Consider the following 19,252-nt stretch of genomic DNA (forward strand, 5'->3'; position numbering starts at 1 on the left):
TATCTGGCTCAGTGCAGCCTCCGCCTCCAGGGTTCAAGCGATTCTCCTGCCTCAGCCCCCCGAGTAGCTGGACTAACACCTTTTCTGTCTACCTAAGTTCTGAGCATTAAATAAAATCATGAATGTAAATATACAGTCATGAAGCATGAAGCATGACACAATTTGTGGAGACAGAATAAATATCTTCCCAATATTCTTTGATGGAATATATAAGCCCTTCATTGTTTCTTAGCTTCCATAAGCCCTATTTTCTTTGATTCAGTCTTGGCTACTACAATCATGACTAAAGCCAGACTGATTGACAATCTTGTTACATAAGGAGATAGAAACTGCTAATCCAGGAGCTTGTTACATAAGGAGATTGAGACCATTTGCAAGACATTTACTTAGTACTCAAACTTTTTATTCTCAGGGTTACTTTTCACTCTAAAAAATATTGAAGACCCCAAAGAGCTTTTATATATGTGAGTTATATCTATATATTTACTGTGTTAGAAATTAAAACAGAAATATTTATTTGAAAGAAACAATACCTTTATTACATGTAAACATTATTATTTTCATAAAAAATAACTATATCTTTGAAAATAAAAAATTGGTGAAAAAGTGGTGTTGTTTTATCTATTTGCAAGTCTCTTTAGTGTCTGACTTAATGGAAAACAGCTGGATCTTCACATCTGCTCCTGCATTCAATCTCTTGTGATGTCACATGTCATGTAGCCTCTGGAAAATTGCATTCTATACTTATGAGAGAATGTGAGCAAACAAGGAAAAGAATATCTTGGTATTATTATAAAAATAATTTGACCTCATGCATCCCCTGAAATGGTCTCAGAGACCAGTCATCCCTGACTCCTTTGAGGATTGCTGGCTTAGAAGATACTAAAAACATACATTGAGGCTGGGCATGGTGGCTCACACCTGTAATTCCAGCACTTTGGGAGGCTGAGGCAGGCAGATCACTTGATCCCAGAAGTTTGAGACCAGCCTGAGCAACTCGGCAAAACCATGTCTCTACAAAAAATACAAAACTTAGCCAGATGAAGTAATAATGTGCACCCCGTTCCAGCTACTCCAGAGGGTTAGGTGGGAGGATTGCTAGAGCCTGGGAGAGGGAGGCTACAGTGAGCCGAGATTGGGCCATTGTATTCTATCTAGCTTGGCGACAGAGTGAGAATCTGTCTCAAATAAAGAAATAAAATAAAAAATAAAAACACATATTGCATTTTATGTTGTGATGAGGGTACTTCCTTGAAGAATGATACCTGAATCTGATTTAGTAATCATACAGATTTTACTAGGCTGTCATTTAAAAACATGATGAGTTAACAGTAATCTCCTGTGATTTTAACAATTATTCTTTTAAAAATATTTATTTATTTATTTATTTATTGAGACTGAGTTTTGCTCTTTTTGCCCAGGCTGGAGTGCAATGGTGTGATCTCAGCTCACTGCAACCTCTGCCTCTCGGATTCAAGTGATTCTCCTGCCTCAGCCTCCCAAGTTGCTGAGATTACAGGTGCGCACCACCACACTTGGCTAATTTTTTTATTTTTAGTAGAGACAGGGTTTCGCCATGTTGGCCAAGCTGGCCTTGGACTCCTGACCTCAGGTGATCTACCCACCTTGGCCTCCCAAAGTTCTGGGATTACATGCGTGAGCCGCCGTGCCCAGCCCAACAATTATTCTTATAGCTAAAGATACACATTGTTTGTAGAGAAACCAAGTTTTCTGTTACTTCACTTGAATATAAGGGGATTAAATATCTTTTTGTAGTCGGAAAAGCTTCAGGACTCCTTGTCTGACTTCTACTGTCTAGTTTGCATAACCAGTGACTACTTTACAAACTCATTTCTTCGAACAACTTAAGAGGAGCAGTTCGCTGTGAAGCACATATAAGATGATATTCGTACTGCAAATGAGACTCAGGAAGGTAGGGGTTTTGCCTCAAGTCACAAAACAGCTTAATGGAAAAACTGCAAAAGGAGCCCAAAGTGCTTTGATCACAACTCATTCTTGTCCATTTGGTTGGAAAACTCAGCTTTTAGTAAAAATAGGGAAATGCACTCAACCTAAGAGCACATTAGAATGCTTGTTATATGCTCCTGTAGTGACTTTCACTTCCCCTCATGACCCTCATCATGTTCCCATTTCTAGTTAGATGTCCTGCTCTAATTAGATGGTAAGCCTCATGAAGAGAAGCTCACACCTGCCTTGCTCACTGTTGTAGTCCTGTATTTAGTCAGGGCTTTCGAGATAAACAGAATCAATAGGCAATATATACATATATAGAAAAAGATTTATCATGAGGGATCACCTCATGCAGTTATGGAGGCTGAGAAGTCTCATGATCTGCCACTTGTAAGCTGGAGGCCCACAAAAACCAATGGTGTGGGTCCAGTTCAAACCCGAAGGCCTGAGAACCAGAGGAGCTGATAGTGTAAGTCCCAGTCTGAGTCCAAAGGCCTGAGAACCAGGAGTGCTAGTGTCTGAAGGCCAGAGAAGATAAATGTTCCAGCTCAAGCAGAGAGCAAATTTGCCCATCTGTCTTTTTGTTTTATTGAGGTCTTCAATGGATTGGATGATTCCCGCCTGCGTTAGTGAAAGTGATCTTCTTTACTCTTTTTACCAATTCAAATGATAATGTCTTCCAGAAATACCCTCACAAACCTGGAAATAATGTTTTACCAGCTATTTGGGCATTCCTTAGCCCAGTCAAGTTGACACATAAAATTAACAATCACAATTCCTGACACATAGCAGGTGTTAAACCAATATTTATTGGCTTATTGACTCTAATAAATCCACAGATTTAGTCAGGCTAGGGTTGACTGGACTTGGAAGTTAATGCTATTACTTAAAACTCTGTTTCAAAATGCTGTGGCTAAAACATACAACAGTTTATGATATAGCAATTTCAGACCTGAAAATATACGGAAGAGAAATTAGTACATAGGTCCACCTAAAGAGAAATTAGTCCATAGGTCCACCTAAAGAGAAATTAGTACACAGGTCCACCTAAAGATATACACAAGAATGTCCATAGCAACTTTATTCATAATGGCCCCAAACTAGAAACAATCCAAATGTCCACTAACAGAGAATGGATAAATAATTTGTTTAATATTCATGCAATAATATGCAGTCATAATGAAGAAACTATTTGTATGTGAAAGACGTGGATAAATTTCACAGACAAATGACAATACAAACTATATTATTCCATGTATACAAAGTTCAAGAAAAACAAAACTCATCTACAGAATCAATAGATGACATATAGATATATAGAAAAAGATTTATCGTGAGGGTTTGGCCCATGCAATTATGGAAACTGAGGAGTCTCATGATCTGCTCTCTGCAAGCTGGAGGCCCATGAGAACCAGTGGTGTGGGTCCAGTCCAAATCTGAAGTCCTAAGAAACAGAGGAGATGATAGTGTAAGTTCCAGTTTGAGTCCAGAGGCCTGAGAACCAGGAGTGGGGCTGAAATAGTGCTCAACTCCGAGTGCTGGCGGAGAGTATTGACTGGACATGGAAATGAGGAAACCTTTTGGGGTGCAGAAAATGTCCTATATCTTGATCTGGAGGTTGGTTACATGAGTGTAAATGAATGTGTAAATTCATCAACTCTACCCTTAATTAATGTGTTTTATGCACTTTATACATATTATACTTCAAAATATGTTTTTTTAAAAACCCCAGAATTGGTATTCTTTCTAGAGGAAATTTTGAATCTGCAACGTGGAAAAAATTTTGCTATGCTCAAATTTTCAGAAGTGTCCTATTTTCTACATAAATAATATGATTAACTTTGATAATTAACATTTATGGTTGAACATATTATTCCATTTAAAATTTATGTCAACTCCTGGAGATGTCTAAAAGAAAAACCCTCATTTTATCCACAAGTAACTGAGGTTCTGAAAGATGAGGCCACTTCTCCAAGGTCACACAACTTGTAAATGCCAAGGCTTCCTTCAATCCCAGAGCCTCTGACTCTATACCACTATTGCTACCCATGATTCCATGCATGACCAAGCTACTCCATTGTTCTTTTACAGATGTATTATATGGAACTGATCTGAATTCAAAATATTAACTTTCTTGAAGGTTCTTCATTTGTGAACAAATGACATTTTATGCTGAAGATAGGCTTGCACCTGAGAGTCAACAACAGGGCCTTGTTAGATCTGGGCTGTGCAATGTTGTTAAGCTGTCCCATGATCCAGCAGATTAGAGCATTAGGGACACCCTGACACACTGAAGACTTGACATCACTTCAGATGAAAATGCTAAGATTGGTAGGTTTCTCCCTACCACAGGGAAATTAGAAATTATGAAATACATTGCAAAGACACAAGCCACATAACATGGAATGCTGGCTTGGAAAAAAAGGACCTGAGCTTATGTTTAATCCCACCCTTACCTCTGGGAACTTGGGCACATTTCTGGGTTTTGAATTTCTCTTCTGTAAAAAGAAGACCAATGGCCAGTTCAGCCATGGCCAGTTCATCACTAATATCCCTTGAAACTCCGTGAATATATTCTATGAATACAAGCCTTAGAGGCAGCCTCTTGCTGCAAAAATGCAGCTACAAGTCTTTGATTCTACTGTGTGTGAGATGAACACAGTCATGCCAAAATCATAGTGTTTTATAATAATCAAACAAGTTAATGTTTATGAAATAGCTTTGGAAATTGAAAAAGGCTACCGAATATTGCATTACATATGCAATTTGCAATAATTGGAGTAATTAATACTCATTTGAGAACAGCCATGTTAGAGTAGGTTAGATCACTCACATTCCTCTCTTCATGTACTGATCTAGTAACATTTGATCATCACTTCACAGGTTACAGATGATGTGCTGCTGTCTATTGGATGATGCAGTTTATGGTTTTAAAATCCTAAGGGCCACCCTAAGAACCCAGGGTTACAATATGCTCAATATTTCTACTGATGATAGTGAAAAGTCAATTTCTAGAGGATTCTCTACTTAAGAAGACAAAAATCCTTGACAAATACCTGCTTGGTTCCAAGATATGGTGGCATAAGTTGAGCAAAATAACAGATCAATGGAAAAGCATGGACAAGATAGGTAATAAATTCCTACTCCATTGGCCGTAGTACTGAGCATTTACTTTGCTAAAAGGATGCTGGTTCAATGTGTCATGGAAGGAGTGCCCTGCAGAATAAATTTTGGTCTTGAAATTTTGGGAGGCTGAAGTTTCTGAGATCAAGTCAGGCCTTTTTGATCCCTCATAATTAGAGTTGTGACAGATCTAGGTGCCATTTTGTAACATTTAGTGATGACAAAGTATCTAGGGTATATTTTATGTCCAAACAACTTCTGGTGATGTCTAATTAAAGGACCCACTGGATCTAAGTCGAAGAATTCTAAAAAGATTTATATTCCCATTTCTTGGAAATAGATGATTAAAAAGACCCCCTACCCAGCCCTTAGTTTCTATCCATGATTAGAAACTGTGATATCAGCACTCTTCCCAGTATTCAGGGGCCCCATCAATAACACATGCCAAAATGCTCTAGAGGGGCCTCAGTAAGGAAAACAGAAGGCGTCAGGAAATTCTCCATCATTTTTCAGTGACAGCATTTGTCAGAGGAGGAAATTAGATTATAGAAAAATGCTGAATTAGATATCTTTATCAGTGACTGTTAAAACCCCAGGGAACAAGATTAAACTACTCTGAAGACAGTGGGGGTTGGTAAGTATGCTGCAAGAAACACAGCTCTGGTACACTGTTGGAGACATAGGGTGAATGTGAGAGTGAGAGCACACTTGTCAGGACTCAGAAGTGCAAACAGCCCTACTGAATTATCAAAGAATGCACAAGGATGGTTGATGGCAACCACACACATCGTTTGCTGTGAGTTATCAGAGGTTGCTGGAGATTGCTGGGGACTTGCTATATCATATCAGAATCACAGCAATATGCCAAAGACATAGATGCCTTTCTGTTTAGCATTATCTATCCAATGCAAACCTATTTGCTTGTGACGTCCAGTGGCTCTCCAATGCCAACAGGGAAAAGACTAAGCTCTTTGGCAAGATATCAAAGGCTCTCCATACTCTAGGTCTTGCTTGCCTATCTCACTTCATCTTCCTTTACCCTTGGCCTTCTGCTTTAAGCTTCAGTGACTCCCAACTTGTGATTTTTCTACTTGTAGCAAACTACTCACATACCCATGCCTGTGGTCTTAGAAAGACTGCTGGTTAAAATGACCCATCTGGTTTTCTATATCTGCTCCTTCCTATTCCTCCTTTTAGCATCAGCCCTGGCATTTATGTCCTCTGAGAAGCCTTCTCTGAATGTTTCTCTTAGCCCATCCTTGATCCTCCCATGGTATCTTATAATGCATACTACTGCAGATGCAGGTATTATATGACCTTCTTTACATTGTCCTGTGGTTGAATTTTAGGTAAGTGGTGCAAATGTTAATACACTGGTTACTGCTACTATTGCTACGCGTGATAAACTGTTCTTTGTCTCAAACTCACAAGTTTTGTGTCTTCTGCCAGCATTCAAGTAAATGTGGCAAGCTAATTTGTTAGCTTGCAAGTAGGGTAAAAGCCCAGGCTTTTAATAGTTCATTGTATACATTATATTCATTGTTTTACTTCCAGCACCAAAGTAGTAGTGGTTAACATATGCTTAGTGTTTAATAAATGTTAGATGAATGAATGAATTGACTTAATGCTATAGAATAAAAGCAAAGAAAAGCAGCCCAAAGTGATCAGTCCACTTAGACCATATCTTTTCAATGGCACCTGTGCTTCTGCTTAGCCATCTCCAGTGTGTCTTCAGTGGTTGTCTAGTGTGGCTTCCAGAGTTTATTTCCTAACTACATTTTTATTGATGCCAGCAAAGAGAGCTCAGATACTTCTGTGACATTGTTTAGAGCAGGAACCCAAATTGCACCATCATCAATGCCATTTCTTACATGCTTACCAGGGCAAGATGCAGTGAGAAGTGTCATACAATTGAAGTTATATAGTTTATATAATTCCTATGAATTATTGGGCTAAAAATAGATAACATTAAAAGCATAGTGTACTAAATGGGCTGTGCAAAACACAGAAGTATACAGTGCAGAAATTAAAGAAAGACTTAACTAAATATTTGCAGCCTCTTGTGAACAAGGTTTAGTGTATATAATTTGTGTCTGAAGTGCTGGTATGGCTTTCTGAAATTGTATATTCTTTTTTCACCCCCATTTCATACTGGAAAACTTAGTCATGAAGTTAAAAGGTGAAATAAAATATGTAAGGTCAACTGCTTATAGCTAAAAAATTAGAGAAAGGGTCTGCAGACTCTAGAGAAGCCGCCTTATAATTGTCTTTTACTTTCTGTTTAGAGCCAAGTCCACTTTATGAACAAAAGGTTTGAGAAGTATTTTTGATATAATTCCAGAGAAGACCTCCAAAAGATTCCTAGACATGGGGAAGTGTCATCTATTTAAAAAAATATTTAATTAGGCCCAGTGCAGTGGCTCACGCCTGTAATCTCAGCACTTTGGGAGATCAAGGCGGGCAGATCACAAGGTCAGTAGTTGAAGACCAGCCCGGCCAATATGGTGAAACCCCATCTCTACTAAAAAATAAAAAAATTAGCTGGGTGTGGCAGCATGTACCTGTAGTCCCAGCTACTCAGGAGGCTGAGGCAGGCTGAGGCTTGAACATGGGAGGCGGAGGTTGCAGTGAGCTGAGATCGCGCCACTGTACTCCAACCTGGGCGACAGAGTGAGACCCCATCTTTGAGATCTAGAAGTAATGAGAGATAATTTGAAACTCTGAACAAAGAAACTTTTAGAAAAAAGCATTTTTTATCATACTCCCACCCCCTACCTCAAACATATTTGGTTGAGTGAGTTGACTGTAAGTTGGGAACCTATCATAACTGTACTTGTAAGTAAAGACATGTTTTTAAAGAAACAATGATAAAGTTCATTGCATAGCTGGTCATTCTTCAAATAATGCCAGATCCTAAGTGATTTCAGGCTTGTTAAGTATATTCATACTGTTGTGAAATAGATCTCCAGAACTTTTTCATCTTGCAAAAACTGAAATTCCATACCCATTAAGCAACACCCCTCTCTGCCTCCCACCAGCCCCGGTAACCACCATTCTACTTTCGGTTTCTATAAATTTGACTACTTTAGACACTTCATATAAATGGAATCAAACAGTATTTGTCTTTTTGTGACTGACTTATTTCATTTAGCCTAATATCCTCAAGGTTCTCCCACTTTGTAGCATATGCAAGACTTCCCTTTCTTCTAAAGGGTGAATAATATTCCATTGCATGAATAAATCACATTTGTTAATCCATTTGTCCATCTATGGATGTTTACATTGCTTCCATGTCTTAGCTATTGTGACGAGTGTTCTGATGAGCGTGGGTGTTAAAATATCACTTCAAGACTGCTTTTAATTCTTTTGGCTATATGCCCAGAAGTGGGATGGCTGGATTATATGATAGTTTTATTTTTAATTTTTTGAAGAATTTCCGTACTATTTTCCACAGAAGTATCACCATTTTATAATCCCACTAATAATGCACGATGTTTCAATTTCTTCTTGTGGAATTCTTAAGACTGTCTTTTCTCCTTGAGAAACTCCCTGGGGATTGTGACCAGCGATGTCATTGATTTTCAATCTGACTGAAGAATGTAATTTTCCTTCCAATTGCAAAGTGTGTACTCCCTAAGGAAAGGAGGAGAGAAGGGTCATCTCCATATATGTTAAGTAGAGAAAAATGTCAATAGTTAGATGCTGGGTAAATACTGCAGGAAAAGAAAGGTGTTTCAGTACACAGCATTTATTCAAATCAATGCACCTGACTTGGTGGCTAGATTTAAGTTAAAGTCTTTTCAGTCTGATGGACAAAGCAGATGTGTGAGCATGAATTCAATCATGAAAAGTCTTTATTAAAATACAAAGAGTCAACATATGTCACGTGGGGGAGGCATATTACTAAGAATGTAAATTCTTAAGACAAAACCTTCCTATAGCCCATGTGATAAATCTATTTTCTGTTCCTAGTCTTATGAAGGGCATATTACGATGCTTTAGGGTACATTTATTTGTTGGACTTACCACAATTCATAATTAAGTATTTAGTTTTGTGATTATTTTTTAATATAGGAAATGAACACAGCACAAGGCCAGTGGTATGTTGTTTTTTTTTCTCATTGCATTTTCTTCAGTGATGAAGCTGGTGCCTGAGGCATTGTTGGAGGTTAATCGATACTTATGGAATGAGGGAATGGAGTGTGGTAGAAGGAGTCTTATTTTCTGAGGGAGGAGATACGAGTTCTATACTCAGAACCACTACTAAGTAGCTGTGATTTCTAAGGCAAGTGACTTAGTCTCTTGGTCTTGGTTTACCCATCTGTCAAATAAGGATTTCATATTTAAACACTTTTTCCCCCAGACAGTGTTACTTGGGATCTTAGAGATTCTAGGAGGTGTCCTGAATTGCAGCATGCAAAAATCCAAGAGCTGGGGACACTTGGTCCTCTACCGCTACTTTCCAAACAAAGAGAACTACTTATTTCTGTTTTATGTGTTAGGATACTATCAAAATGTTTATTTACAAAATGATTTCAATGCTTAAAAAATATTCAAAACCCATAATTTAAATTGGAAAATCTCTAAGTCTCCTTTTAGCAGCTAACTGCCTGGGCTTTCCTCATCCCCAGAATCTTCACTTTATCCAGGGTTTTGATAAAGTGTCACCTCCTCAGAGAGACCCTACTTGGCCAACAAATCTCTTGGTATAATTTGTATTTATTACCTGGTATTATTCTCTATTTTGTGTGGCAGGTGTTAGTGTATAAATCTTATCTCCTCAACAGCACTGCAGGTTCTTTGGGAGTGAGGGCCACATAATGTATATCACTTTCTCCACCCTAATCAGTACTTAACATAAGGCCAGAAATGTAATGGATATTAGTATTCAACCTATTCATTCACAAATCTTTAGAGAACTACTCGTAATGGTTATCATACATTAGACACTTGACATTTACAAGTCTCTCAAGATACCATTTAATTTCTTCACCTTTAAAGTGGGGGAAAGAGTACTTTCTTCAAATGTTCGTTTTGAAGATTAATGAAGATCATGCATTAGATGAGAATAGCAAAGCTCTGGTGAGCTGTAGATTTTGGGCTGGGGGTAAGGTTCACTCACTGTCTGAGTGATTAGTGCTATGTCTCTCCCCTACTCAAAACCCTTTAGTAGCTCCCTCTTGCCTCAAAGATTGAACTAGACATATGTTATGGTGCCTGACCAGCTTTCCTATCCCTCTTCCCTGCTACCATTTCTAAAATCTTTTCCCACCCCATGTGATTCTGATGTGTCCACATCCAAAGCCCCCACTCCTTCCCCAGTTGTTCTTTTTTTTTTTTTTTTTTTTTTTTTTGCTAAAACTATTATGAATGATGACTCTCTTCTTTTTGGTTCACAAGTCATAGATATGCAGGCCTACATTGCTGCTATTCTTCTTTCCCATGAAAAAGCCTGTATTGCACTAGGAGCAAATAAGGTTAATATGCAAAGTAATGTGGAGACAGAGCTTGCTGATAGAGAGAGAAAGAACTGATGCTATTATTTAAGTCCCTAGATCCACTCAAGGTAGTAGGGTTGTTGTCAGGGTTAAATGAGTTAATAATGGGAGTGCTGCAGCCACTGCCGCTGATTCCGGATCTCATTGCCACACGCCCCGACGACCGCCTGATGTGCATTCCTGATTCCTTTTGGTTCCAAGTCCAATGTGGCAACTCTCAAGGATCAGCTGCTTCATAATCTTCTAAAGGAAGAACAGACCGCCCAGAATAAGATTACAGTTGTTGGGGTTGGTGCTGTTGGCATGGCCTGTGCCATCAATATCTTAATGAAGGACTTGGCAGATGAACTTGATCTTGTTGATGTCATCGAAGACAAATTGAAGGGAGAGATGATGGATCTCCAACATGGCAGCCTTTTCCTTAGAACACCAAAGATTGTCTCTGGCAAAGACTATAATGTAACTGCAAACTCCAAACTGGTAATTATCATGGCTGGGACATGTCAGCAAGAGGGAGAAAGCCGTCTAGATTTGGTCCAGCATAACGTGAACATCTTTAAATTCATCATTCTTAATGTTGTAAAATACAGCCCGAACTGCAAGTTGCTTATTGTTTCAAATCCAGTGGATGTCTTGACCTACGTGGCTTGGAAGATAAGTGGTTTTCCCAAAAACCGTGTTATTGGAAGTGGTTGCAATCTGGATTCAGCCCAATTCCGTTACCTGATGGGGGAAAGGCTGGTAGTTCACCCATTAAGCTGTCATGGGTGGGTCCTTGGGGAACATGGAGTTTCCAGGGCACCTGTATGGAGTGGAATGAATGTTGCTGGTGTCTCCCTGAAGACTCCGCACCCAGATTTAGAGACTGATAAACATAAGGAACAGTGGAAAGAGGCTCACAAACTGGTGGTTGAGAGTGCTTATGAGGTGATCAAACTCAAAGGCTACACATCCTGGGCCATTGGACTCTCTGTAGCAGATTTGGCAGAGAGTACGATGAAGAATCTTAGGCAGGTGCACCCAGTTTTCACCATGATTAAGGGTCTCTATGGAATAAAAGATGATGTCTTCCTTCGGGTTCCTTGCATTTTGGGACAGAATGGAATCTCAGACCTTGTGAAGGTGACTCTAACTCCTGAGGAAGAGGCCTGTTTGAAGAAGAGTGCAGATACACTTTGGGGGATCCAAAAAGAGCTGCAATTTTAAAGTCTTCTGATGTCATATCATTTTACTGTCTAGGCTACAACAGGATTCTAGTTGGAGGTTGTACATGCTGTCCTTTTTATCTGATCTGTGATTAAAGCAGTCATATTTTAAGATGGACTGGGAAAAACATCAACTCCTCAAGTTAGAAATAGGAATGATTTGTAAAATCCACAGCTATATCCTGATGCTGGATGGTATTAATCTTGTGTAGTCCTAAACTGGTTAGTGTGAAGTAGTTCTGCCACCTCTGACGCACCACTGCCAATGCTGTACATGCTGCATTTGCCCCTTGAGCCAGGTGGATGTTTACCATGTGTTATATAACTTCCTGGCTCCTTCACTGAACATGCCTAGTCCAACATTTTTTCCCAATCAGTCACATCCTGGGATCCAGTGTGTAAATCCAATATCGTATGTCTTGTGCATAATTGTTCCAAAGGATCTTATTTTGTGAACTATATGTATCAGCAGTGTACATTACCATATAATGTAAAAAGATCTACATGTAAACAATGCAGCTAACTATCCAAGTGTTATACCAACTAAAACCCCCAAAAACCTTGAACAGTGAAAAAAAAATAAATGAGTTAATGCATGTAAATAAAAACGTACATAAGAGTGTATATGTTCAATAATAATTTGCTGTCCTCAATCATATCTCAATGTATAACATTTCTATGTATTCTTATCTTACTTCTCCAACTAGACTGTAAAGTTTTTGAGAGCAGGCACTAGGTCCTACTCAGCACTTGGCCTACACTTAGGTTCAGTAACCCTCGTTGAAGGGATCAGCATATTTCTGTGAGGCACAACCAGTGTGTGGCTTCAGCTTCAGCTTTCCAAACAGTCTGTGATTTCGTTAGTAGAATTGTGAAATTTACTCCTAATATGTGGAAAGCATCTTTGCCTGTGGTTTTATTTTGTTAATTTCATTGTGTTCTAACTTAGGCTAAGTTGCCATGATGTTTTTGTGCGAAAACTGATTTTATTTTTATTTTTCATCATGCAAAATGTCTTTTGAGAAAGCTGGAGTTAGGACATTTTTCTAGAGTCACATTTTAAAAAATTAAGGTCAGTAAGCAAAGACTCCCAACTCCTTGAGTTATGCTTGGAAAAATAAAATTGCTCCTGGTGCTAAGCTTTGAAATTACTAAATCACTCTCAAGTCCCACACAGATTGTTAAAATGGAAAACATCTGAAAATTAAATTCTTTATGTTGCCTTTGGTGCATCTTCCCCTTTTCTGTAAAAGGTGGAGATAAAAAGGATTCCTGATGATTTTTTCATGTTTTTAATGCATGTGCAAAATTCTTATGTCTAGCTAATGCTAGCATTTGAAGCTGTGTTCAAGTTAATTATTAAAAAAATGCATTGCCTGTTTGATTTTCAGTTGTGAAGGCAGAGTGGAATGGAAGCTGTGAGTTTATTCTGATTTCCTGTCTGAATTTAGTGGACAAATGTGGAAATGATAATATAATTAGTAGAATTTTTACCCTGAAGTTTCCATATCTACACACAATAGCCTTGAATATGGAGGATGGGAAATGTTTGCGCAAATAGATTCACTGAAGCACGTGATTTGAGTATAAGCCCTTGTAAAGTTAGGGGACCTGAATCCCTCATCCTTTCAGATCCAGCTGGACCATTAGCTCCAGAAATAAAACAAAGTGCTGGGAGAAGGATTCCTTTGTTGTTAATAGCTACATGCTTGCACGATGTGTGCATGTGTGTATTTGGAAGCCTGTCCCTTCAGTGTCTCTCCAGTCAGGAGCATCTTCTTCAAAGCCTTCATGCAGACGATTCCTTTAAAGCCTGCCTCTTGTCTGAAATAAAACAATAGCCTGCTAGCAGCCTGGAAGCCCTTGAGGTAATTGGTGAATTGAAATTGGTATGTATCTTTTTCATCTATGCTTTTATTTTTACCACAGATGTACAAATAAACAATTGTGTTGGTTTTTTGTTTTTAAAAATTACATATTATTCTGTCCATCTTTTTAAAAATAGTTTTATTGAGGTATAATTGATATATAAAAATTGCACACATTTAACATATACAATTTGATGAGTTTGAACATATGCACATAATAGATAATCAAGGTAATAGATAAATCGACCACCTCCAAAAATTTCCTTGTGCCTCGTTGTTTTTTGCTTTGTTTCATTTTGTTTTGTTGTAAGAATACTTAACATGAGATCTATCTTAACAAATTTCTAAATACAGTGTGCCCTTGTTACCTATAGGCACAATGTTGTACAGCAAATCTCTAGAACTTATTAATCTTGCATAACTGAAGCATTGTACCCATTGAACAGCGCCTTGTTTCTCCTGCCTCCAAGTCCCTGGCAGCTACCCTTCTACTCTCAGTTTCTATGAGTTTAACTATTTTATATACCACATATAAGTGGAATCATGCAGTATTTGTCCTTCTATGGCTAGCTTATTTCACTTAGCATAATTTCCTCCAGATTCATCCATCTTGTCTCATATGGCAAGATTTTCTTCTTTTCAAAGGCCGAATAATATCCCATTGTGTATATACACCACATTTTCTTTACCCATTTATCTGTTGATAGACACTTAGGTTGTTTCCGTATCTTGGCTACTCTGAATAGTGCTGCAGTGAACACTGGAGTGCAGATATCTCTTCAAGATCCTGATTTCCATTCTTTTGGATGTACATTCAAAAGCGGGATGGCTGAATCACATGATGGTTCTATTTTTCAGTTTTAGAGGAACCACCACACTTTTTTTTATAGTGGCTGCATCGTTTTGCCTTCTCAGCAAGAGGGTACAAGGGTTCCAGTTTCTCCACATCTTCATCAACATTTATCTTTTGCTTTTATTTTTTATAATTGTGATGGTTAATACTTAGCGTCAACTTGATTGGATTGAAGCATGCAAAGTATTGATCCTGAGTGTGTCTGTGAGGGTGTTGCCAAAGGAGATTAACATTTGACTCCGTGGGCTAGGAAAGGCAGACCCATCCTTAATCTGGGTGGGCACTGTCTAATTAGCTGCCAGAATGACCAGAATAAAAGCAGGTAGAAGAATGTGGAGAGATGAGACTGGCTTAGCCTCCCAGCCTGTATCTTTGTCCCATGCTGGATGCTTTCTGCCCTGGTACATCAGACTCCAGGTTCTTCAGCTTTGGAACTCTGACTGGCTTCCTTGTTGCTCAGCTTGCAGAGGACCTATTGTGGGACCTTGTGATCACGTGAGTAATACTCCTTAATAACCCCTCCCCTTTTTATATCCATCTATCCTATTCTGTCCCTCTAGAGAACCCTGACTAATAAAGTAATATCCATCTTAATAGTGTGAAATAATATCTCATTACGGTTTTGATTTGCATTTCCCTGAAGATTAGTTAGATCAAGCATTTTTTATATACCTTTTGGCTATTTTTATATCTTAAAGAAATGTCTGTTGAATTTTTTTGCCCATTTAAAAATGTCTATTGAAATTTTGCCCATTTTTTTAATTGAGTTGCAGGAGTTCCTTGTATGTTTGGGATATTAATCCCTTATCAGAAATATGATTTGCAAATATTTTTCCCTGTTCTATGGGTTACCTTTTAATCTGTTGAGTGTTTTGTTTACTGTGCAGAAGATTTTTAGTCTGATGTAGTTTTACTTGTCTAATTTTGCTTTTGTTACTTCTGGCGTTTTTTTTTTTTTTTTTGGAATTTTCCTCCTCAGTGATTCTTGTTCTAATGTTACTTATATTTTTGGTATTATATCCAGCAAATCATTGCTAAGCCTAATGTCATAAAGCTTTTCCCCTACGTTTTCTTCTACAAGTTTCATAGTTTCATGTGTAACACTTAAGTTTTTAATCTATTTTGAGGTGATTTTTGTATATTGTGTAAGCTAAGGGCCCAGTTTCATTCTTCTGCATGTGAATATTCAGTTTTGCCAAACACCATCAGTTGAAGAACTGTCTCTTCCCCATTGCGTATTTCTGTAACCCTTGTCAAAGATCAGTTGACTGTACATGCCTGGGTTTATTTCTGGGCTCTTTATTCTGTTCCATTGGTCTCTATCTCTGTTTTTATGTCAGTATCACACTGTTTTGATTAATATAGCTTTGTATTATATTTTGAAATCAGGAGGTGTTGTGTCTCCAGTTTTCTTCTTTTTTTTTAAGATTGTTTTGGCCATTTCGAATCTTTTGTGGTTTCATATGAATTTTATGATTTTTTTCTAGGTGTAAAAGGAATTTACCTAAACACAATAAATGCCATATGAGGGGACTTTTAAAAATTGTGGAAAAATTAAATTAAAAAATAAAAATAAAAAATATATACTTTATTTCTCAACATAAACTCCATGAAGTCCAAGATACTTTTGTAAATGATAATATCAGCTAATTAGTCTGTCCCTAAAGACCTGGAAATACTGGCAGTTTAGCCATGTCAATGCAGTCTTTTTAACATTATTAGCTGAAGAAAAATGGGTTCTCTTTAAAGACTTTTTAAGGTTAGGGGAAAAAAAGAAGTCAGAAGGAGCCAAATTTGGAGACTGTACGATGGATGTATAATGATTTCCCATCAAAAGTCTTGCAAAATGGCCTTTGTTCAATTAAAGGAATGAGCAGCAGCATTGTCCTGGTGGAGGTGGACTCTGGCAAAGCTTTCCTGCGTGTTTTTCTGCTAAAGCTTTGGCTAACTTTCTTAAAACACTCTCATAGTAAGCAAATCTTATCGTTCTTTGGTCCTCCAGAAAGTTAACAAGCAAAATTCCTTGAACATCCGAAACAAGTTTGCCATGATCTTTGCTCTTGACTGGTCTGCTTTTGCTTTGGCTGGACAACTTGCACCTTTTGGTAGTCATTGCTTTGATTGTTCCTTGTCTTTAGGGGCATACTGGTAAAGCAGTGTTTTATCTTCTGTTGTAATTATTTGAAGAAATCCTTCAGGATCTTGATCCTCCTTGTTTAAAATTTCCATTGAAAACTCTGTTCTTGGCCGGGCGCGGTGGCTCACGCCTGTAATCCCAGCACTTTGGGAGGCCGAGGCGGGTGGATCACGAGGTCAGGAGATCGAGACCATCCTGGCTAACACGGTGAAACCCCGTCTCTACTAAAAATACAAAAAATTAGCCGGGCGTGGTAGCGGGCGCCTGTAGTCCCAGCTACTCGGGAGGCTGAGGCAGGAGAATGGCGTGAACCCGGGAGGCGGAGCTTGCAGTGAGCCGAGATCGCGCCACTGCACTCCAGCCTGGGCGACAGAGCGAGACTCCGTCTCAAAAAAAAAAAAAAAAAAAAAAAAAAAAAGAAAACTCTGTTCTTGTCTACAGCTGATCACAGCACAATGGTTTTGGCACCACTCAAATGGTAAGTTTGCTCAACTTTAATTTTTTGGTCAGAATTGTGTAAGCTGAACCAACTGAGGTGTCTATGGTGTTGACTGTTGTTTGTCAACACCAATTAATCATTGATTCTCTTCAATTAAGGTGTGAACTAAATGATTTTTTTTTTTCGCATTTTGATGTGGATGGTCTGCCCTTGTGAGCTTCATCTTCAACATTGTCTCATCTCTTCTTAAAATGAGTTATCCATTTGCAAACTGCTGATTTCTGTAGGGGCATTTTCCCCACAGACTTTTCGTAAAGCACCAATGATTTCACTATTCTCCCACCGTAAATTTGATCTTTGCTCTTATTTCAATTTTAGCAGAATTCATGTTGCTCTGATAGCAGTTCTTTTCAAACTGGTGTCTTATAGTTGTTAGTGCCTCAAGCTAGACGTTCCGACATGTTATAACAAGTTAGTACAAATTTATTTTGGTGCAAAGAATTTTTGAAATCCATGTAAAGTTTTTTATAAAAACACTTTTTTAAAAAAGTCCTCTTTACTTAGTGATAAATATAATCAAGATGAAAGTCTCATATGCTGTACACTAAAAACTACAAATCATTGATAAAAATATTAAAGAAGGAACAAATAATTGGAAAGACAACCCATGTTCATGGATTGGAAGACTTAATATAGTTAAAATGTCCATACTACCCAAAGTGATCTACAGATTCAGTGTAATCCCTATTAAAGCATGTTCCTGTACTTTTGCAATTTCCTTTTTTCTTTTTTTTTTTTGAGACGGAGTCTTGCTCTGTCACCCAGGCTGGAGTGCAGTGGTGTGATCTTGGCTCACTGCAACCACCACATCTAGGTTCAAGTGATTCTCCTGCTTCAGCTTCCCAAGTAGCTGGGATTACAGGCACCTACCACCATGCCCAGCTAATTTTTTTGGTATTTTTAGTAGAGATGGGGTTTCACCATGTTAGCCAGTCTGGTTTCAAACTCCTGACCTCAAGTGATCCACCCGCCTGGGCCTCCCAAAGTGCTAGGATTACAGGTGTGAGCCACTGCACCTGGCTGCAATTTGCTTTCTTTACTCAACATCTTTTTGGTTTAGATGATGGTTGTTTCAATATTTTTCAATTACAATGGCAAAGAATGTCAGGTATAAGACTTTTTGTACACATATGAGAATCTAAGTGTAACTCTAGAAGTTAAAATGCCTAATTTAAGGTTTTTGGAATATTTACTTTTACTAGAAATGGTCAAACTACTTTCTAAGTGTTTGTAACTATTTAAAACTTCCAGTAGCAACTAAGAGTTTTTCCCCCACTTATCTTTTACCAGATTTAATTTATTTAATTTACCAGATTTAATTTATTGTAAGATTTTAAACGTTTTATTTATCTAAGAGAATCTCATTTTTAGTCTCCATTTGTACTGGCATGATTGTTTGTGTAATTGGATGCTTTCATGTATTTATTAGCCATTTGTGTGTCTTCTCCTTTAATAAAAGGAGAATATTAAGATTTTTTTCTTAATGATTTGTATAGGCTTCAGAAGCTTCTTTAAATTTTGAACATAAAGATTTTGTAATTTATTTTCATTGTGAGTACCTTCTCCCAATTTCTGTCTTTTTTTTTTTTTTTTTTTTTTTTTTTTAAACTTTAAGTTTCTGCTCCATGGGAAATTTTAATTATTATATAAAATATATCAAGCTTTTCTTTTATAGCCTTTACTTATTGTATCATACTTAAGAAATTTTCCCTTGATATTAAGAAGATATTCCTTGATTTTTTTGGTTCTAAAAGTTAAAGGCTTTGTTATCAAATTAAGATACTCAGATCAACTGCAATTTGTTTTGATGTATAGTATGAGGTAAAGATCTAATGTTTTTTGATATATGATATGAAGTAGAGATCTAATGCTATGTTTTCCATATGGATAACCAATTGTTCTGTCAACATATTATTGATTGTCTATTATTTCTTCACTGACTTCTATTCTGACCTTGGTCATACACCAGGTTGCTATATGTGAGTGACCTTCTTCCAAGCTTTTCTAGACTCTTTCTTTGCCTTCTATCACTGTGAAAATTCCACAATTTCTTAATTGTGAAAACTTTATAATATAAAATATCAATATTTAGCAGGGA

General features: G+C 37.7%; 2 protein-coding genes across 2 annotated transcripts in view; both read left to right on the plus strand.

The window, feature by feature from the left end:
- The window catches only part of FREM1 (FRAS1 related extracellular matrix 1), a 256,334-nt gene that overhangs the window by 60,041 nt on the left and 177,041 nt on the right, over positions 1-19,252 (plus strand). The window contains exon 5 of the mRNA XM_054657951.1: positions 1,422-1,519. The gene's annotated coding sequence lies outside the window, so the exon portion shown is untranslated. The remainder of the gene's footprint in view (positions 1-1,421; positions 1,520-19,252) is intronic.
- LOC464999 (L-lactate dehydrogenase A chain-like) lies at positions 9,004-17,070 on the plus strand. Its single transcript, XM_054657965.2, has one exon. The coding sequence runs from the start codon at positions 10,896-10,898 to the stop codon at positions 11,796-11,798; it is 903 nt and encodes a 300-aa protein (XP_054513940.1). The 5' UTR covers positions 9,004-10,895; the 3' UTR covers positions 11,799-17,070.

The sequence above is a fragment of the Pan troglodytes genome, chromosome 11, assembly GCF_028858775.2.
Source record: "Pan troglodytes isolate AG18354 chromosome 11, NHGRI_mPanTro3-v2.0_pri, whole genome shotgun sequence".
NCBI classification, from domain to species: domain Eukaryota; kingdom Metazoa; phylum Chordata; class Mammalia; order Primates; family Hominidae; genus Pan; species Pan troglodytes.